The sequence below is a fragment of the Pezoporus wallicus genome, unplaced genomic scaffold (assembly GCF_028554395.1).
Source record: "Pezoporus wallicus isolate ANWC-B61680 ecotype Strahan unplaced genomic scaffold, APGP_CSIRO_Pwel_v1 contig_8702, whole genome shotgun sequence".
NCBI lineage: Eukaryota > Metazoa > Chordata > Aves > Psittaciformes > Psittacidae > Pezoporus > Pezoporus wallicus.
Genome location: NW_026636754.1, coordinates 1280067 through 1301186, shown reverse-complemented (window position 1 = coordinate 1301186; position 21120 = coordinate 1280067). Strand labels below are relative to the sequence as shown.

The window sequence follows — 21120 nt, the reverse complement described above, 5'->3', positions numbered from 1 at the left end:
AATGAAGTTAATATGAAGATGAGGTTAAGATTTCAGTCTGATTTGGTTTTCCTTACACACTGAATAGGCAGGCATATTATCTAGACAATGAAATACAATATACTTAGCAATCCTATACTTGTTTCATATATGGAATTAAAGGAAGACAGAGAGGAAGAGAGGGATTAATACATTTACAACTTTACTAAAACATCTTCCATAGTGGTGGGTTTAAATTTTGGTTTTCTTAAGATTACCTGAATGTGCTATCTACAGACTTTATTTTATTTATCTAACTACAGCATTTTTTCCAGAAGACTTTCTAATTATTCCTAAAATCTATTATTTCACAAGCAATTTGAATTGCTGTCTTCATTCCTCTTCCTCACCTGAAAGCCAAACCCCCAACAACCACCTGGTAATTCATTTCTTTAGAAGCAAAGGAACACAAAACCATAGGTGATGTTCTTAGTAGTCTTTTGTAAGGCTTCCACAGATGGACCAAACTTAAGAGCGGGGCACATAAAAGCAAGGATCTACCTCCTGCAGAGGATGGTATCATAAAAAAATCATTTAACCACATTCTTTACTTATAATGATTATCATAGCAAACCAAACTGAAGAGTAGAATTGTATGTTACTGAAACAGCTGCAACACCCCACAAATACAACTACAAATGCATAACAAAGTTAATACTTTATAAGTGAAATATTCACACTTCCCTCTATGCTAACAGTGAAATGTTTTGCACAGCGCACAGACACCCTTGCTTGCTTTTCATTTTCAGAACCAGCACCACTCCAGACTGCTTTTAGCATCATCTTCAGAGACATGTCTTACAGACAAAGCTTAACACTGTCATTATGCAACCTAGATGCTCAGCCAAAAAGATTCCACACCCTTCCGCTCTTTGGCTGTACCATTCCGCTCCCAATGGGACTCTGACTCATGGCTGGGATTCTTGACTTATATGGTTGCAAGACAAATATCACCAATGTAGAGTAACTCTACCTGAGCCTTTCACAGAGCTTCTGTAAAGCACAGCTCATTTAACCAGCTTCTTTCATCCAATCAAACCCAGGATTATTTAGAGTACAAACAGCTTCCTCCAGTTCCCCTGTGTAAGGTGGGGCACCAGAAGCAAGTGCACACTGTTTCCTATTTCCTCCATGTCTCACAGAGCTTTTACAGTCACTTAACTGAATATTTCCCTATAGCTGTTAAATTGAAGTGAAAGGTTATTTTACTGTTGCTTCTTTCATAAGTTTTAAAATATTTTGATAAAAGCCTTTCTGACCTATTTTATAACCATCCAGACTTCCAGAAAATACAAGAAACTCTCCATATTAGAAATATGTGTAGCAGCAACATCAGCCATTTGCTCCCATGCTATAACTTGTCCCAACTTTTCTCAAGTGCTTGATTTTAAATGTGATATTCAGGTAAAGATACTTCTTATATTCATAATTGTAGGGGGTTATGTTTTCCCTTGCACAGATTAATGGAAAAGGAAGTGGGTGAGAGGAAGCAAAGATTAAATGAGTTGACAGTAACTAAAACCCATGAAAAACAATGCTTTCTGCAGATGTGGCTTTTTTGGGGTCTGTTTTTGTTTTTTAATCACTAAAACTTCCTCTAGCAAAGAATCTTTCTCATTTACCTTATCCTGAATGTTTAAGAACAGCTTCTGTTAATCACGCCTGTATCCTGATGTATAAAGGAAAGGTAGATGGCACTTGTGCTGCCTCCAAACCCTACTTCAATTGTTGTTGTAATTTCCACACATACACACACCACCCTCAACTGATGCGACACTGCAAACATACCCTGAAATTCAGGAGAAAACTTGCAAGGAAGGAGAAAATGTTTCTCTCCGTCTTTCCTCTGCATTAAATTTCTTTGTTTTTATTCAGATAATATTTAAAATATTATTTTGTTGCAAAATTATCTACAGATATTTTCATTTTCTTCCTAGGGTACATACAGCCACTTTCATTATCCCATATGTTCACATAATGGGGATATGTTCACATATGGGTGCAGTACAGCACCACCTTGTCACACCAGCAGCATCCCTGCTGTGTTTACTGGAAGTGCCAAGCAGAAATCTACCACAAAAATAGCAATTTGTTGAGATGGTCCAGGGTTGCTTTTCAAGTAGACTTATGAAATAGTCATTTTTTAATTGCACGGCTGTGACTCAGCATTATCTCCTCAGATCACCCATTTCCCACAGAAATCTTGATGAATACAATCTTCCATAAGCCTCTCTCATTTACTCAGAACAGCCAGAACTTCATTACATGAACCAGCACGATTGGAAAGCTAAGATTTAACCATTAAAATATCGAAGTACTGGACAAGATATTCAGCCAATGGTAACAGCATTGGTTCTCTCATTTTAATTAAATGTGAACAAGAGATTGCATTTATATTAATTTGTTCCTTCACACAGTTAAGTAAAAGACAGAAATTTACAAAATACAGTCATCTTCTGAGTACACTTTACATTGGGTTTCCAGACAAGTACACTGTGATCACAATAACTAAGGATATCTGCTTTAATGAATCAGAAACATGCAAAGCAGAAAAGATCCTTATTCCAACAATTAGCATTACGGATTTTGACCTTGCGAAAAAATAAGACTTGAGATTTAAGTTGTTAAAAATACTGGAAGATTTTATGTAAATTATATTTTCTCCAGAGGCCCATGAGCTTTTATTTTTTAATGCAGCAAAACAATGAAATGACTGAAGATAGGAGTGGCTTTAAGAAGGATTTTGTGATCATCATTTAAAGTAACCAAAAAAAGGAAAAAGAAATGGAAGGAATATTTTTACGTTGTTAAAATCTTTCCAAAATTATATACTGGTGGGAATAAGGTAGTAAAATGTATTTCTTCTCCCCTTCATTTCCAATGGAGGAAACTGTGTTCTTCAAAACATGTGAATCCAGTGAGGTAATCTGCATTAGGTGTAAAGACACAAAACACACCCAAGTGTATTTAAAGCATGTTTTAAAAGTTATAAAACACATTGATAGTGCTGATTCCCCAGATAATCCTTTAGGTCAGATGAATATCCATTTCCACAGATGTTCTTATCTTGTAGCAATCCATTCTTAAGAACACCTGTAAAACATTCATTCCACTTGGCCCTGGTTCAAGTCTGAAGTCCACAATAGGATGTTACACATTTATTTTCAGCACATAAAAAAGGATCAATTAAAAAGCAAGGAAGTCTGAATTTTCTTTAGTGAACTTATATGAAAACCAAGAAGTCAAAGTGGTGTAATCAGAACGAGCACAGCTGAGCATCACACCACACTTGTGCTTAAAAAGGTTGTTGTGCATATGAAATCATGCAGTATAAACATGACATTTCTGGTAAAACTTCAAGTAAGTATCACTGAATACATAGTACAGCAAATCTGTAGATATTACGGCAAATTACATGAGTTTCAGAAGTCCTTTTTGAATGTAAATGAGTAATCCCCATTATACTGATAAGTAGCTTAGGTAGGAAAAAGCACCAGGACTCAGATGCCATCATTCAAACTCTGGGCTCAAACCTCTCTATTCAGGTCAGTGCATGTGCAATCTGAATCTGATGCACCTGTCAAGATACTTACAGAACCAGTCCTTTGCATAAAGTTTAAGAATAGTCAAAAAGAGCACTGTGTTTGCACAATTTCTATTTTAAAACCAATTTCTCTTGTGTCTGTAGCTCCACATAATATGGACTGAATTAATAACAGCACCACAGCAAATTACCAATACACAAGGGGGAAGAGACCTTCATTTTCAACCACTTTAGGCTTCAGACATAGTTTTAAAAATTAAATGTTCTGGAAGTTCACATTATAATCAGACATTTGTGAATATCAAACTCAAGTAATCACAATCGTGTGATGGGGTTATTGACATGTGGAGGCCATATTAAACACAAATTTAATTACAAACTTACGTACGTTGGGATGTTTCTCATTGGGGATATTTGATTAAATGTAGAACAGACCTAAACTGACATTGTGACTTTGAAATGCACTGTGGTTTTCCAGAAATATCAAATTGAAAAGAATCTTTAAGGAAGTTGCCTAATAAAAAGCAAAGATACAGCTGAATTCCAGCAGATCTGGGTGATAAACATGGAAGGGCCCAATTAATGAAAACCACCATAAAAATTATACTCTCACATTGTCAAACAAAGAATTTCATATTATTCAATGCAGAAAAAGGGAAAGGAATCATGTTTTCTCCTCTTACACATACTTCGCTGTCACTTCAGAACAAAACCTGCACACAACTGCTGCTCTAGTTTCTACCCTCCATACCAAAAGAAGATTACTGAAATATTATAAATAACTTAAAAACCTTTAATGACAATTTCCCAAAGTCACAAATGTAGATATTTTTGTAAGCATCTATATGGGAGATCCTTAAAGTTACATTTTGCACAGGCTGGAGAAAAATGTGAGAGACTCAGAGTTTTTTATGATGTGCAGTATACAAGAACTGAGTATTAAAGTTCTAAAGACCAGAACAGCTAGACTAGTTCATGAAAATATTTCACTGGACATTTTTTCTTCCTACATCAACAATAATCTGGTTTTGGACAATTGACAGTTTTAGGTAATCACCTCAGGAATAACATCTTGTTTTTCCCTCTCTTCATACCAAAGATGGACCACAGCCTCCTCAAACCTACTCAGCTCCTATTTAGTGGAGCATATTCCTACTAACAGATTAAACAAACAAATTTGATCTGTTCATCTCTCTTTCAAGACGTGCCAGTATCCAATTGATTTCTCTTTAATAGCTGCTTGTCCTGAGGAGGGGGTGGGCAAGTGAGCAAGCATGGTACTTAGCTGTTGGCTGGGGTTAAACCATGTCCCTGTTCTATGAGTTAATGCTTATATTAAAGCTAAAGTCAGGCACTGCTTGCTAGGACGTGTCTGGGCAACACACAGTGATCCGTCTCAAACATGCTGAGTAAGGGAGACAGAAGGAGAGCTGATGCAAATCAACTAAGCAGAAACAAAGATTATTTAATTTCTACACAAAAGATTTTAATCAACTTCACATCCAAAATAAAAGCATTTATCAAAAAGAAATCTGCTTGGTTATATGCAACAACTGCAAGACAAAAGGAGACTGGTAAAACCTGGACTTCAGTAGAAGACACAGAATGAGGGAAGGTCATCCATAACCATTAACTTGTTGCAAAGGAAAAGAAGTTAAATGGAGGAACTTTTCTATTACACTGAATAGAGAGGGAATATTTCACCATTATGTGGTTATGTTTAATGACAGTTTAGTAAAGCTTCACCTATGGTTATTATCCTTTCACACCTGAAAAATTAGATAAAAGATACTACTTACCTATATTAAATGTTCAGACTAAAACACTGCAATAATTTAAGTAGAGAAAAGGTAATAAAATCCCTCAGAAATAAAGGCTCAGACTACAGAACAATGCTGTTGACCACTTCTTTAAATAGTGGATGAGGAATGGCAAAGCCACTCTGGGGGCAGATTTGCATCTTCTCACTCCTAAATGAAGTCCTTGTCCATTGCATCACAGTACTTCAATTAAATAAGACCTGATCTAAAGCTCCTGAGAGTAAGTCTTTTACAGGCAAATATAACCTCAATCTGCTGTGTTCCAGGTGACCAGAAGCTATAAAGTTGCTGTGAGAGCAGACACAAGCCCTTCTAATACTGTTGTAAGGCAGGAAATACTAGCTAAGGTTCAGCACTGCTCTAATCAGAGCTAGAGTTTTCAGATGCAGTAAAATTCTCACTGCTAACCCACCTCCATGAAGAAATACTCCTAATATAGGACATTTTTTTTCACTGTGCAGCATCACATCACATGTGATCCAAACATGCCAAATAGTTCATGAACACATTTAGACTTCAGGTCACTTCTTATTGAAAGACTTGTAACTTCACTAGGACAACAAAACATCTAATAAACTGTTCCTCTGCACGGTTCCCAGTTTCATGTAATTCCCCCAGTGCAATTACGTGAAATTCCATACAAGTTTTGGAGTTTCTGAATTCCAGTGTGTACTATGTAATAAAAGACTATTTTAAGAACAAGTCATAGGTATAGCAGACATGCATTACCTCACTTTTGCCAGCTCTAGCCATACAAACAAGGCTAGCTTGTTCATTAGATAGAATAAATCCATGCCTAAATGCAATGTAATTACCAGACTGCATAATAACAGTTTTGACTCCCAAGAGAAAGCACACAGGAGGAAGCACAGCATGTAGTCTGAAAGGTAATCTCTTATTTTCAGGACTGCTCTAACATAAGACTAATAAGAAGATACAGCAAACAAAAGGCTTTAAGATCTTTCAGAGGTGACCCAACTCCATTGGTATGTGGAATGTAAAAGTCACTACCCACTGAGGACTGCCAGTATTCCCAAAGTGCTACTGTTGACTGCCAACATATATGGTGGCCCCCCTCTTTATTTTTCTTCCCAAATTTTTTTTTATCTTCTGCTCCCTTTCATCATGGAGCAGCAAGGCCTGGCACAAGACAGACAGAACAATCTTCTGCCTTTATTGCAGACTTGTGATAATAAGCAGGAACAACAAAAAATCCCCACCACATTAATGTGATATATGACGGCACAGCTGCTCAGCAAAAGGCTACACGGAAAAGTTTCTGTTGTACAAGCCAGTGTTCTAGTGAGTGATGCTGCACTGGAATTATACCACAAGAGTCTCTCCACGTGCAGTTACACACCTGAGATGAGTCGGAAACACTTGTTTGGATGTTTTTTCCACTAGCTAAGTACATAGTAACTACTCCGCAAAACAAATCACTTAAATACCCTATTTACATTCATTGCGCGCTTTGTATACAAAACAATCAGTGCACAGTCTGCAGTAAAGAGCTGCTCTGATATGCAAGACAGTCTATGGGAAATGGTCCAGACTACCTAGAATTACCTCCCTCCCTCCACGGACAAGAGCTAGATCTACAATATGGAACTCACCAACATATGATACAAGAATGTCTATTAACCTTTGTATGCTTAGAACGAAACAAAGCTCAAGATTTGTTAAGCCATTCCCACAGAACTCCTCTCATGGACTAACTCATATAAAAACCCTGCCTCTTGCCAATGCAAAACCAGTTGAATCATCAATTTTTAGGTATTTTGAAAAAGCAGCAATCTCATAATCATGTCAGACACACAAACACTCAGAATGCAGATGTTAAAAGTTCTGTTCCATACGAATGCCTAATTCATGTACCACTAAAACTTCATTTTAATTATACCTGTAAGAGGATCTACTCGTATTATTGTACTCTTTCTGTTGCTACTATGAAAATCTTTACTGGCGATTTCAGATATTGGTTTAAGTCAATGAATAATTAACAGAATCTGATCGTTTTAGTCACAAAAAAAGAGAAAGTGAAATGATTCAAACTAGTGCTCAATAAGCAACAGGTAAGATAAATGGGGAGGAAAACAATCTTTTTAACACATGACAGAAATGTGTAACAGGCCTAGGCAAGCAGAATGGCAGAGGATACACTGACAATACACAAGAACTTCTCTGTTAGACCGTATCTTTTGAAATCAATAAATGTACGTGTCCAGACCAAAAGAAAAAACCAAAACAAACTCGTTTTTAAGGGTAGTTAATTTGAGCTTCAGTGGGGGTGAAGGAGAGACGTGCAGTGCCTTTCGCCTGGAGTCGTGCTTTAAAGAAGGCTCAAGCTCAGCTCATTCATTTGTTCACGTCTCCAATTCATTTGGTGATTGCGCAACATTTGTTTACAGCTCTCCCAGAGGCAGATGAACAGGTCTGTGAACTATCAGGGCCGTGCATTGTTCAAGTTCGCTCCCTCCAATCACTTATCTCAGAGTCATTTTAACCATCAAAGATACGCAGAGTTGGTTAACACAGTCAGATAAAGCAACAGATTAAAATGGCTTCAGGCATTGCAGCTCTTGAATGGAGTTCAGGCTACAGAATATGCCACAAATTTTCTTTACAGATGCAAAACAGAGAATTTCTCATTGAAGAAATGTAAATGGTCATACTCAGGGTTCTCTCCTATGCATAGGTATCCTGTTTGAGAAAGAGGCTAGCAATTGTACTACAAAAGAAAGGTGTTTGTTCTGACACTGGTACAGATTCACCTCTTATTCACCAGTAAAAACAAAAGGAAAATGTCCTTTATTTCCATGGTCCACAGTTTAATTCCAGCTGTTGGGAAGATGTGGGAGGCAGTGAGAAAGAGCTTAGCTTTCCTAAGCAATTCTGCAGAAAGAAATGAGATACAGAAGCTTTAAGCCAGATGCTGCTCACATGCAGAGTCATACTGTGGGGGCACACAGATACTGAAATTAAGTAGTGGTGAGAGGAAGAAGAAAGTAACACCTTGCCCAGCAGACAAGGTGCTGTCCAAAAATATTCAGGATTGCTGCAAGATAGATGAGGAAGACAGTGGTTTCTGAGCATTCTCATTTCAGCTGCTTTCTATTCTACATCCGGCATCTGGAATCCATAGGAAAAATTAAAACTGGAGGAGCATTCCAAGTGCTGCACTATCTTGAAAGGCTCCATAATGGCACAGTGTCTCTGCAAAGCATGGCCAGGAACCTCAGCAGCTCAGGAATGAAGCACATTCTAGAGAAGTTCTTTAATGTTACTCGAGCTCTCCTAGGGCGTACTCAAACCACACGCAGCCATTTCACCTCAGCACGCCCATAGCAGGTCCTGATGCAAGCCCTGTGCCAGCAGACAACCTGGGAGCAGATGCTGCTCACTATCTCCGCTCTCCCTGAAACAAAAAGCTTTGGAAGTTCTTAAAGGGTACTACCCTGCTCAAATAAGACTGCAGCACATGTGTGTATATGTGGTCTGGGAAATAATTTCCTGGGCTACTCCAAACTCAGAAGCCTTGCTCAATACAACACTAGTACGTACACAAAGTTGGATCTCCTCCAGAAGAGCATGAGTATAATTGAAAATATGAAAGCCTGATTTTTTTCAGAATTAAGGGAAATGTGATGTGGAATCTTCCCACCCATTAGCTGCCAAGAAAGCATTCATGATTTGTGGTTGGTAAAGAGGGAACACCTGGCTTATCCCAGGTAAATGGGACAGATGCTGCTTCTAGGGATAAACACAGACAAGAGCGAGAAATTTTAGTAATGGTTGTTCATTCTCTAGCACAAAGTCATTCCTGATCTGATTAGAGCATAAGCAATTTGAAGGCACGCTTGTATGTGCCGTAACATAGTGCACATGTGCAACAGGCAACCCATGTCAAAAGGCTGGTAGCTATATTACTGATAGACAGTACCATGTCCTTAAGGTTCCAAAGTGTTAAAAGCAGGTAACCACATTGTGCTAGCAGAGCTCTAGAGTTCATATACAGGGTATAAATAGGCAGTCTGAAAAACTGGTGTCTTCCAAGAGTGTCCTGTTTATATAATCCTTGTCAGTAGGACTTAGACATAACATTAAATAGTCCCCAGAGGACAAGAGGACACTGGTCCTAGAGAGCTGCACTTAGCAAAATCAAAATGTATCAGTAATTTGTCTTCAAGATCCAAAATTCTCCATGTTGTTACAGTTACTGATGTTACCAATGACAGAACAATTCCATCCTCCAATTTTTTTGTTAAAGTCTTCCAGACAAGAACAGCTTCAAAGAGAAAAAAATAATTTGTTCTTGCTCTTTAAAGCATGATTAAGTAGCCTATAATACAGGAGACGAGACTGCATTTCATGCGTGATGCTGCACTGTTACCCCAGTCATATTCCAGTACCCAAACCTGAGGGCAAGCTCTTGCTTTTTCAGAGATAGAGACACCAGTTTCTTTGAAGAACAACTGGTTGGGGAGTCATTCCAAAAGCATCTGGTATCTTTGGTTCCACCATTTAGCAACCAGGCTTCAAGTCGGAGTAAGGCAATCTGCATTTAGGAATAACATGAAAGAAGAAGAACCTCAGGGATTACTTAAGATCTGGGTAAAGGTTTCTCTTGGTGGAGAAAGTTGGAAACTTCTCTTACTTGTAAATCTATGACAGTAGACTGAAGCCTTCAATATTAGAGCCCACTGGGAATACTAGTCTTCAAGTCTGGCTCTCAGTAACAGCCAGCAAGGCAGGGATTAGGAACAAGATTTCTGAAAGTACACAAACTGCAGAAAGTCGAAGATCCAGGTCAGAAGTTGCAAAACAGTGGAAAGTCCAAGTCTGCAAAGTAGAATTTCAGGAACAAACCAAAAAAGCTCACTGCTTCACAGGCATTGCTCAAGCTTCTGCTTATTTTTCTCCCTCCACCTACTTTGGCTTGTCATACTGCTGAAGCTAGGGTCAGGACTTCCAGCTACAGAATGGAACTTCATTCAAACATCCCCAACCATCTTCTAAGAGCAGAAAATTCAATGGCACAATTATTCTTTAGGACAGTAGAGATCATTCTTTTAATAGCAGCCCACACTGACAGTGGTCAGTAGATTTGTGTCCAGAAGGTCAGCTTCTCTCAAAGTAACTCACATTGTGTCAGAACTACTGGAGGGCTTTGGACCAAACTGATCTCTTTGCTCATCAGGAACAGCTGGATATGTTCCCATTTCTTCTTTCAAGCCTTTGAATTAGTTGTTAAAATACAACATTAAACCAGAAGATATAATTCACACAGGAATTACAAACACTTAACTATACCTTAAAAATGGAAAACATGTTCCATTCAATTCAAACACATCCATTTTTGCTTTGGCAGGATTCAAGAATAGAGAAGGGAACTCTACATGTGAAAGTCAACAATGTAAGGCAAGAAATAATAGCAAATAAAAACCAGTAGAAGTTTAAAGAAAAGAAAAACTAGGAAAGCCAAGGTCCTTGTTCAAAAAGCTGTGAGGAAACCCTCCGATTCAGGAGAAAGGTGAAAGTGGTGGCATGACACAGATTCCAGCCAGATGTGCTATAGAATCATAGAATAGTTAGGGTTGGAAAGGACCTTAAGATCATCTAGTTCCAGCCCCCCTGCCATGGGCAGGGACACCTCACACTAAACCATCTCACCCAAGGCATCGTCCAACCTGGTCCTGAACACCACCAGGGATGGAGCATTCACAACCTCCCTGGGCAACCCATTCCAGTGCCTCACCACCCTAACAGGAAAGAATTTCCTCCTTATATCCAATCTAAACTTCCCCTGTTTAAGTTTTGACCCATCAGCCCTTGTCCTGTCACTACAGTCCCTAATGAAGAGTCCCTCCCCAGCATCCCTATAGGCCCCTCTCTGCCAGATGTGGGAGATACACATCTACCATTTTTCTTAAGGTTTAACATCACGGGCCTTTCTCTGCATTCATTTCTGAGAATTTTCACACTTTACTAAATGGAAGCTTTTAGGAACTAGCATGTCAGATAACCAAAAGGTGGAAACCCTTATTTCCCACACTAAATCAAACTGACTTTGGCTCTTCTATTTAGTAAAGCACAAAGCTCAAGTTAAGCTTTGTGCATTGGGTCTGGCTGAGATGGAGTTAACTTTCCCCACAGCAGTCCTCCTAATGCTGTGTTGTGTATTGGTAGCTAGCAAGGTGTCGGTAACACACACTGTTTTGGCTACTGCTGAGCACTGCTCCACAGCATCATGCCTGTCTCTGCAACATTCCCTCCGCCCCAGTAGGCTGGGGGTAAGATCCTGGGAGAGGACACAGCCAGAACAGCTGACCCAAACTGACTAAAGGGATGCTCCAGATCATATGATGTCTGCTCAGCAATAAAAGCTAAGAGAAAGAAGGAGGAGGAGGGCCATTTGTTATTACGATGTTTGTCTACTGGAACAACCACTACACGTACTGAAGCCCAGCTTCCTAAGAAGTGGCTGGCCGTCACCTGCTGATGGGAAGTAGAGAATAAATCTTTGCCTTTGCTTCTGCCCATGCCCTTTGCTTTTGCTTTATTGAACCACCTTTATTTTGACCCTCATCTTACGTTATTTTCCATCTTATTTTCTCCCCTGGCCCCATAGTGATACAGCTTGATGGGCACGTGATGTCCAGCCAAGGTCAACCCATCACAAGTACCACAGTAACATAGAACCACAAATTCAGATTAGTTCAAGCATGGGAAGAACAAGTTTGCTTTGCTTAGAAGAAGATATAATCATATAATCATGAAGACATACCCTTCAGTCTACTCAGGTACCATTACTTATTTGACTGTCACTTCATAGCTCATTAGAGCATTGTTAGGCACTAAAGTATAACAGAATATAAACAAAACAGTTGAAGTATTTTCTAAATAGACTACAAACTTCAGTCGAAATTAGTCTAATTAAAAAGGTCTTAATATACAGATACAGAAGTCAAAGGAGAAACCTGATAGCTCTTAGCACTTGTCTCCATAAACCAAGTTTACTGGATCAACTTGCCTCACCGGTTTTTTAGCATTTTACTACAGAACTACATTAACTGATTGATATCAGAACAAAAACAACTTTCAAAGTATCATTTTATTATGTTCAAAATGTGAATTAGGTTAACTGCTACTCAGGAGCTACTTAAACTATAATGTGATAAATTACACTGTAAGGATTATCAGATTTCATAGAGACCTAGTACAGGTGGCGTGATGTGCAGCTACACATCTCAGCACTAAGCAACAGGTTGTTTGGCAGACATTCCTCAGCCAAAACAACTGCAATAATCTTTACTTTGAAGCAAGTGTGCTTTGGAGGAAAAGTTCAAAAGGTGTTTGATTCCCAGAGAGTGATAATCCTACAACTGCCTATTTTGTTCAGAGACCTGCAGGAAATACCTTCTTGACAAATTAAGTTGCTTGACCTTTCCTTTCCAGAAACCACATTGAAATAAATGTCACAAGAGAAAATGTCAGAGATGTGAAAAGAATCAGCCAATTTTTTGCTTAACACCAACCGGTAGGAATATAAACTCAATTTTCTAGTTAATAAAGGAGTAACTTTATGGCAGTAACTTTAACAAATAAAGTAACTGCCATAACAAATTACTTATATTTATTATCTTCAGGTAAGTAAAACACAGACGCAATCTCTCTAAAACATACTGTCCCTAATCACAGAAATTGATTTAAAATCAAAATCATATAGATCATAAACCAACCATGTCACAGAATGTTTTTGACAATTTACTTCACAAGAATAAAGAATGGCATTCTAATAATGTCTTCTTTTGAAGACAGACATAGAGAAATACTAGTTTAACTGTAGGCCAGTTTATTAATAACAATCCATCCATTGCTTACAGTTTACAGTTTCTTAAATATTAAAACCAAATAAGCCATAGCTGTAGCCAATCCTATGTAGCTTTTCACATTAAAAAAAGGCTTCTTTAGGTTCCATACATTGGCAAAACCTACATACTTACTTGAAAAAGAGCATCCCTGTCATCATGAAATTTGGTTTACTGAACAGAGAAAATAAATGGAAGAGGTTCCAATCAAAGCTCCTATTCAAATCAAAGCAAGGGTTTAAAATAAAGGGAAAGAATACAGTGGTTATTGCTCTGCCTCCACCAGCCCTACTGTGAAATTTTCATATCCTTTTAAAGATGTATCCGGCACTCTGTAAAAGAAAAACACACAAATACACCCCAGAAAAAAGTACTCACACTGTTTGGGTGTTGAATGGCAACTTCGTGCTGCAGCCTAACACGCTGTGGCATCATCACATCATCCTGGAATAAATAGCACACTGTTACTGAACATAAAAAGGGTCACAGTACAGTGTTCAGACACATCAGAATATGGTGCTAAATTAACATCATTTTACTGGCTTGCAGTCAGAACTAGAGAAGGAACAAACATTAAGAGATTTTACACTTTTAGTGTATTAAACTCAGTGCTCTTCAAATTGGAAGGGATCAAAACTACTACATGACAACTGTGTTCTGATTTCAACATGTATCCTATGGGCACCCACCTACTGTACATATCTAAAGAAACTCACCAACAGTTTAAGAACTCTGATCACCAAACTGGCACTATGTGTGGGACAAGGAACTAACCTGGATTCAAAGCATGAGATTTATAACATTCAAGCAAGAGGAATTGCTTTGGATGAGGAAATGTTCTCAATGTACCTTGTTTCCTTGATAAGGAAAAGCCTTCAGTCTCTAGTACTGATATGCCACATTTCATGAGCACAAGAACTAATATTTGTCACATGATCCAATTCTAAGGCAAAATAAAAAGGAAAAAAAAAAGAACACACACACTCATAAAATGCATCAGCATTGACCACGACTTTAAAAAACACCACCTGGATTTCAATTTGATGTTAATACTTCTTTCACCTGTAGCATAAAGGTCTATGTTGTTTACTTACAAAAAGTGAGGTTGTTTGTAAAGAGTTTGTAACCTCATATCCTTCTTTCAACAGACAGGAGGAGATACTCCTTTCAAAATACTATTTCCTGTTCATGATCATATCCCTTCTAGACTACAGTTTTACAGTCTATTAAAATGCCTGACTGTAGCACAGGTTTTCTTCCCTAAATTTAGTCTCCTGAGGTTTCCACATGTATTCTTTTCCATTTTGGTGCCATATTTCTTCCCTTTTGAAGGATCAGTTCAGTCTTTCTCAGGTGCTGGTTAAAACTAATCCAGCCATTTTCTTCTCAGAGTATTTTCAAATGATCCTCACATTAAAATCATTCTAAGGAGATTCCTACTAAAGCCAAAAACACTAAATATTGATCTTCCAACAACTTCCACATTGAAACTTTCCATCAAATCACCAGCAACAAAAAAATATTTGTGCTTAAATATCTTGAGCTTAAAAGATTGAATGACCTCGATATAAAGGTGACACTCGAGTTATATCAAAAACAATGCAAGGATGAAAAAAAGTGTAAGAAGTAGATCCAAAATTCCAGGTTAAAGATAATTAATAATAAACTGACCCTCATCACATGCAAGTTTATAAAAGGTAGAAGGAATACACTGTCAAAAGGATTTTTCCCTCTATTTTGTATTTAGGATATATTTAGTCATGTGCATGAAAGATGTTACTGATTTTGAAAGCCAGCAGAGTGAAAAAAAACATTCTGATTTCTCCACCTCTGTACATCAATTATTTAAAACAGACAGTATTTACCATCTAATGCACTTTAGCAATAATGCACCCAAATTCAGGTACTGTATCAAGCAAATATTCCAAGAAAATATTTACCCTATTTCCCGTAAGAACCATAATCCAATTTCTCACTCCAAATACACAACTGAATTTTGTAAATTAAAACCTGGTTTAAGATCATATATGCAATAGCAAATGTATTTGAACTGAGCTTTGTTCACTCCTTTACAAATTACTTAGGATTTTTAGATGTCTTCTTTTTAAATCCGCCCAAAATGAGAATGCAAATGCAATCCATCAAAAAGCAAGGAATTTCAACGCTTAGAACAATGTTACTATTATCTCTTACAATATGCAACATATGCCCTTGTACTAAAAGATTCCTCAGTTTATGATGCTGCACAACAGAGATAACTTTAACAGAACTCAGACATTCACAAGGATGAATAATAATCTACTTCATTTAAAAAGGTTAAAACAGCATGGAAAGTATTCAAACCAAACTCAAATCTCCTATTCACCAAACTGGTCAGCGTTATGTTTTCATAAGCAGACAACTTGACAGGAAAGGTCTAGTTCCCCCTAACAAAACACTGTGTCATTTTGATTCTGTTGGCAAAACTAACACGTCTACAGATTTGGGGCTTAGGCTATCACCAAGATCATCAGTACTGTGTAAAATCCAGCCAAAGAGGGGGCATTATGACCATAAAAACTCCAAAATGCCTTTTTTGTATTAATACATCTTTGTTCTCTAATGCTGAAAAACTCTATGAACTCTTACCCTGAATGACCTTTCAAAAGAGTTTTGCCTTCTTTTTATTAGCAGTTGTACACATATGACGCCCTGCTGTATAGTTCTGTGATACTTTCCAGGGTCATGGGAGAAGGAAAGGAGGGAGGGGGGAAAGAACATAGTCATTTAAGACATAAACCCAAATAAACCAACAAAGCAGTTAGGTGATGGGGAAGAACTGCACAAAATACACATCACACCCCAGGCAAAACTGAGTTGCATCAGCCACTTGTTTTTTAGACTGAGGCTGGGCAACTATAAAAGAAAGTTAACTGCAAAATCCAGCTTCAGCACTCCACAGGTCCCTTCCCACCCAAACTACTCTGTGAGTGATGACTGGGCAGGGAGCCAGGAAGTGGAAAACAGCATATACTTACACAGAGACAATCTGAAGCAGTGTGGCTGTATTCTAGACCAGTGTTTAAGAAACCAAATTCAATTCTAATGAATAAAACCAGAATGATTGAGTGTGAGGTGAGAGTGTAAGGTGTCCCTGCCCATGGCACGGGGGTTGTAACTTGAACCTAAGGTCCTTTCCAACCCTAACTATTCTATGATTCTATGATTGTGCCATAAAATAAGAGCACTTTAAAAAATGTTTCAACTTTATAAGCCATTGGTAGGCATGAGATGCCCAACCATGACCTGCACTGGGAAATGTTTATGGAGTTTAAGCAACCATAGTATTAGACAACTAAGATGTTAAAATACTTTGTCCAGCTGCACATTAGGTAATCATAAATGTCCTACCAAAACTGTTGTATTTACGATATTGAACTCAGCAACTGTATTGGTTTCTGCACTAAACACACTTTGGTCATCTTTTTTGGTTTAAAGCCCAGAACAAACCTTAGTAACAAGACAAACACTTTCCAAATTAGTTTTCACTTCTGTCATGTCAGACAAAAAGAAAGTAGGTATCTGAATGTAGCTGCTGTATCAAAAAGGAAAGTATATTCAGTTTGTTTCTGTATCCTATGTGTAAGCAGGGAAGACAACAAGGCTAGCAGTGAATTACACTGAATATATACTTTTAAGAAACAGAAGTTTCCACTGGAATTCAGTTTTCTCTTTTAACATGAACTCTCTAATGGTTGTCTCCTAGCAGATACAAGGCAGACAGGACGAACACAGATTCACCCCACTGAAAGAATGGACAAAAGAGCAGATTTAAAATAAACCCCAGATAAATGCATGCCTTCACTAAGCATATACTTCAATAACATAGCTAAATAAGAGTAAGTAAATCCATTTTCTTGTGTCCCCACTCACCAACAGTAGAAAAATGAAGAAAATCTCAGGTAATAGCTGCGTTTACTGTCATCTACATATGTACAGACATCCATACAGTGCAAATGAGGCCAAACAGGTAACCAGCAAGAAATAAAGGAACATAAATAGAAACCTATTTTAGGCACTTAACCAAGAATTTGTAGGAATTTTGTTGATTACAAACATGTTTCCTGTTCTCCAGTGTCCATTCTGGATAGGAAAACAATTTGCTGAAAGATGGGAGAATAAAAAGGACTTTATTTTGCATGAAAAGCCAGCAGGGATTTCTAAACAAGCCCAGATGCGTTTCTGCCAGTGGGGGGCCGTGATCTCCATCACCTTTCAGTCTGACAGGCATTCTGCCTGCTTGGGCTCCTATCAGATATATCCCTTCTGGAGAAAGCTGGCTTGCTCCTGTCAAGTTCCTCACCACTTACAGATGCTGCCAAATCAAAAAGCTAGTTACACAACTATCAGCTGGGTTGTCTTCCTTCCAAGCAGAGGCACCACTCCTTATAAAAACACAGTTTATACTGAGCTAATTGTTTTGTTTCACTTTACTCATCAGTATAGTAGAAGAAAAAGAAAATTAAAGCGACAGACTGAGCTTAAGAATATTATTCAAAGCTGGTGCTGTTTCAGGATGTGTTTCTCAAATCAATTTGGGTAAATCCAAATGACAGGCATTCACTGGCCTCTTCAACCAGGTCACCTGGACCACACTGAACTCCACAGTAACAACTGCATGATTTCCCCTTAAAAGGGGGGGGTTGCACATCAGAAAGTAAAATAAAACATACAACTCAAAGTACAATACACATCTACTTTTTAAAACCAAAGACAAGTTAATATAAAACAACACACTAATTATGGCTCAGTACTGAAGTGCTTTCTTAAGCTCACATTACAGACTCTGCACCACATGCTGCCCAAATTCCTTCGTATTTGGCTGTTCAAAAAACCCACACATGCACACAAAGAGAGCTGAAAAACTCCATACCCACAATAGCAGCACCGTCTTTCCACTGCAGATATTATACATAAAATACAACCTGTACCGATGCCAGAAGGCATGTTTGACTTGCTGAGAAACAATATGGCATCTCCACAGTGTTTCAATCCATCAAATGGTCATTCATTTATCCTGCACCTGCTCAGACTATAGGGAAAATCTTTCTATACTATTGTTCAGCTCAACTCCTTGAACTAGGGAGGAAAAGGCCTCAGACCTCCAAGAACTGACCCATCAACAGCACTACCAAAATGAATACACCAATACTGTGCACTTTTCTAGAAGGCAGGTTTTTAAAGAAGCCCTCTGCTATTGAACACAATCTAACTGTGTACTCTAATGGCCACACACAAGACACCTGAGCAGAACACATTCTGCTATCTGTTAGTACTTGCAAGACCATAGGAAAAACTAAGATTTTTCTGTTTCTACTTCTGGATTAAATTGAGAAAGAAGGGGACAACAAAGAAATAACTTCTAAGTTTAAGAAACTGATTTCACTGAGCACCTTTCTTATCCCGAGCATGGCAACAAAAAGTCTACAGGGGGGTATATACAGTGTTCTTTATGCTCATGAAAGAGTGGTACCTTCCATCAACAGAAACCTTAGAAATGAAGAATATTTCAAGTTCATTAGTGCCTGTAGAGTAATGTGTAATGGCAACCAACAATAAATCCTTCTTCCCAAAACCAGCAAGTTACAGACACTATAAAAACAAGCAGCTGTGTTTATAACTGAAAGCTAGCTTGAAGGCTGGAGTCCCTGCAACATCTACCATGTCTGGCTAGCTAAGGCCCAACCACCTTAATGAATACCCCCTCAATGAAGGAGTTTTGAACTTGAAACTCAAGAAAAGCATGCAGTTTCACAGCAATTTAGAATTAACATTCCCAGCTTAAATCATACAAGCAGATCTCCCAAACGGAAAGGCACAGGTCAGCAGCTGCCAATTCAAATATGGCAATACCGATTCTGGTGGTTCCCCCCTTCTTCTGGGGAATAAACCTTCACTGTTTCCCTCTGTCATTTTCAACTATTAGCAAGCAGCGACACTGTGGCAACATGGTGTAGAGTCACATCTTTGAACTGGCTCAGAACCTCAGAAGCACCGACAGTCTGCCAACAGAGCCTTTCAAAAGGCTAGAAGCGTGTCAAAGACTCAAGGGACTATGACTGGGTTTGAAATATTGCAGGTCAAAAAAGGACACATTTTGATATTTCTTCTTCACCAGCCAGGAACCCTCCAACACCACATTCATTATACCTGAAATAATGGGAAACTACACAGCTTACTAGGGTGAAATGAAAGTGTGTTCCTTTTTAATGAAATACAGTTTTATACGAGTATGGGCATGTTTAAGTGAATGTCAACAAAAATAGCAGTTCAAAGCAGAAAAATTAATTTTTGCTGTGCTACAGTTGGGCAAGTTACTATGACAAAGCTGGTAACGACCCCAGATAACTGAAAAACTAAGGTTACAACACAATGCATCTGGTAGTTACAGTCATAACCCCAGAGAACTTGAAGAGCAAAGCTAACAGTGAAATGTATTTGCATAATTCATTCATTCTATTGTTGCATGACCAGGATTTTATTTTCTGAGACTATAAATGTTAAACATGAACAATTTGTTAAGTATCTTCAATTTTCCAACTTGTTTTCCCCTGTGGGAAAAATGCCTCAATAGCTTAGAGGTGAAATCTGTAACAACAGCCAAAGCAAAAACCCCTCCACAATAGCTATTAGTCAAACAGCTGCCACTTCATACTAGAATAGGCTGATCAAATTCTGACAGTTCTGAGCTCTGTAACCTTTTTTTCCACATTTCTTCTCAATTTGTTGTCCTCACAAATCTGTGTTGAGAGACATAACACAAGCAGCTTGCCTCCAGCTGGAATGGCAAGCAAAACAGTCTCCCTGGAGCCAGTACTTCCAAAGATGCTCCCAAATATGCTCCTACATTCATTTCACCCAAAGGAATGTACAAGGAGCCTCACTGTATTTCTCCACCTATATGAAACATACACAAACTACTGACCCAGCCCCATTTCACTCCAATTCAACCTATAGCAAACCTGAAATTACGGCTGCACTTCTGAAGGTCAATTCCCTGGCATTACTGCACCGCATTCCAAAAGGCTGATATCAACATTCCTTCCTAGAGAGCTTGAGACTGGATTGGTGACTGAAATGAAGGTAGGTGGCGTGCAGAAGTGGAGTTGTTAAACAGCTGGCAACATCTGTGTTTCAGCTATTATCACACAACAATTACTATGGCCAAAATATTGAGCAATTTTTAGACTTGTAGCAGTTTCCACATTCATTTTATTTCCTCTGATGTTTTCAGCAAAAAGCAGTAGTCACGAGGAAAAACAGTAGAAAATAGGTTTAAGTAACAGCAATCACTTGATATTGCTTTTGTACCCAAGATGAGGCTTCTAATAGTTCAGAACGCCTTCTATTTTGAAGCATCTTGCTCAATAGCATGAACAGAAATGGGTAGAACAGAAAATCTTGGTAAGTTTTTCCAAGCTTATCCACACTATAAGTCATAAAACTCTCAAATCACTTTGAGTATGTCTTGATTATATTAAATATAAATGCTAATGAGAATACTGCAGGAATCCAGAGTCATCACTTCTACATTCCTTAAGAGTTCTAATTTGTTTCCCTAATGTTTCCTTATCCTGCACAGCCAGCAAAGAGAAACAACACAGAAGCATGAAGATGCATACTGTATAAACACTCCAAGGTGTTTATGGCATTATGCATACCATAAGTATGCAAAATAACAAGTGAAGAAATCCGAAGGGAACTCTATGAAAATTTCATCTAAACAATTTAATATTCTAGTGTCACAGAATCATAGAATAGTTTGGGTTGGAAAGGACCTTACGATTATCCAAGTTCCAACCCCCTGCCATAGGCAGGGACGCCTCGCCTT

At 38.3% G+C, this 21120-nt stretch overlaps 1 protein-coding gene across 5 annotated transcripts in view; it reads right to left on the bottom strand.

The window, feature by feature from the left end:
- The window catches only part of B3GNTL1 (UDP-GlcNAc:betaGal beta-1,3-N-acetylglucosaminyltransferase like 1), a 117767-nt gene that overhangs the window by 85228 nt on the left and 11419 nt on the right, over window positions 1-21120 (bottom strand). For all 5 annotated transcript variants that reach the window (XM_057401407.1, XM_057401410.1, XM_057401409.1 and 2 more), the window contains one exon: window positions 13629-13694. In XM_057401407.1, the coding sequence (XP_057257390.1) occupies window positions 13629-13694 (66 nt within the window). The remainder of the gene's footprint in view (window positions 1-13628; window positions 13695-21120) is intronic.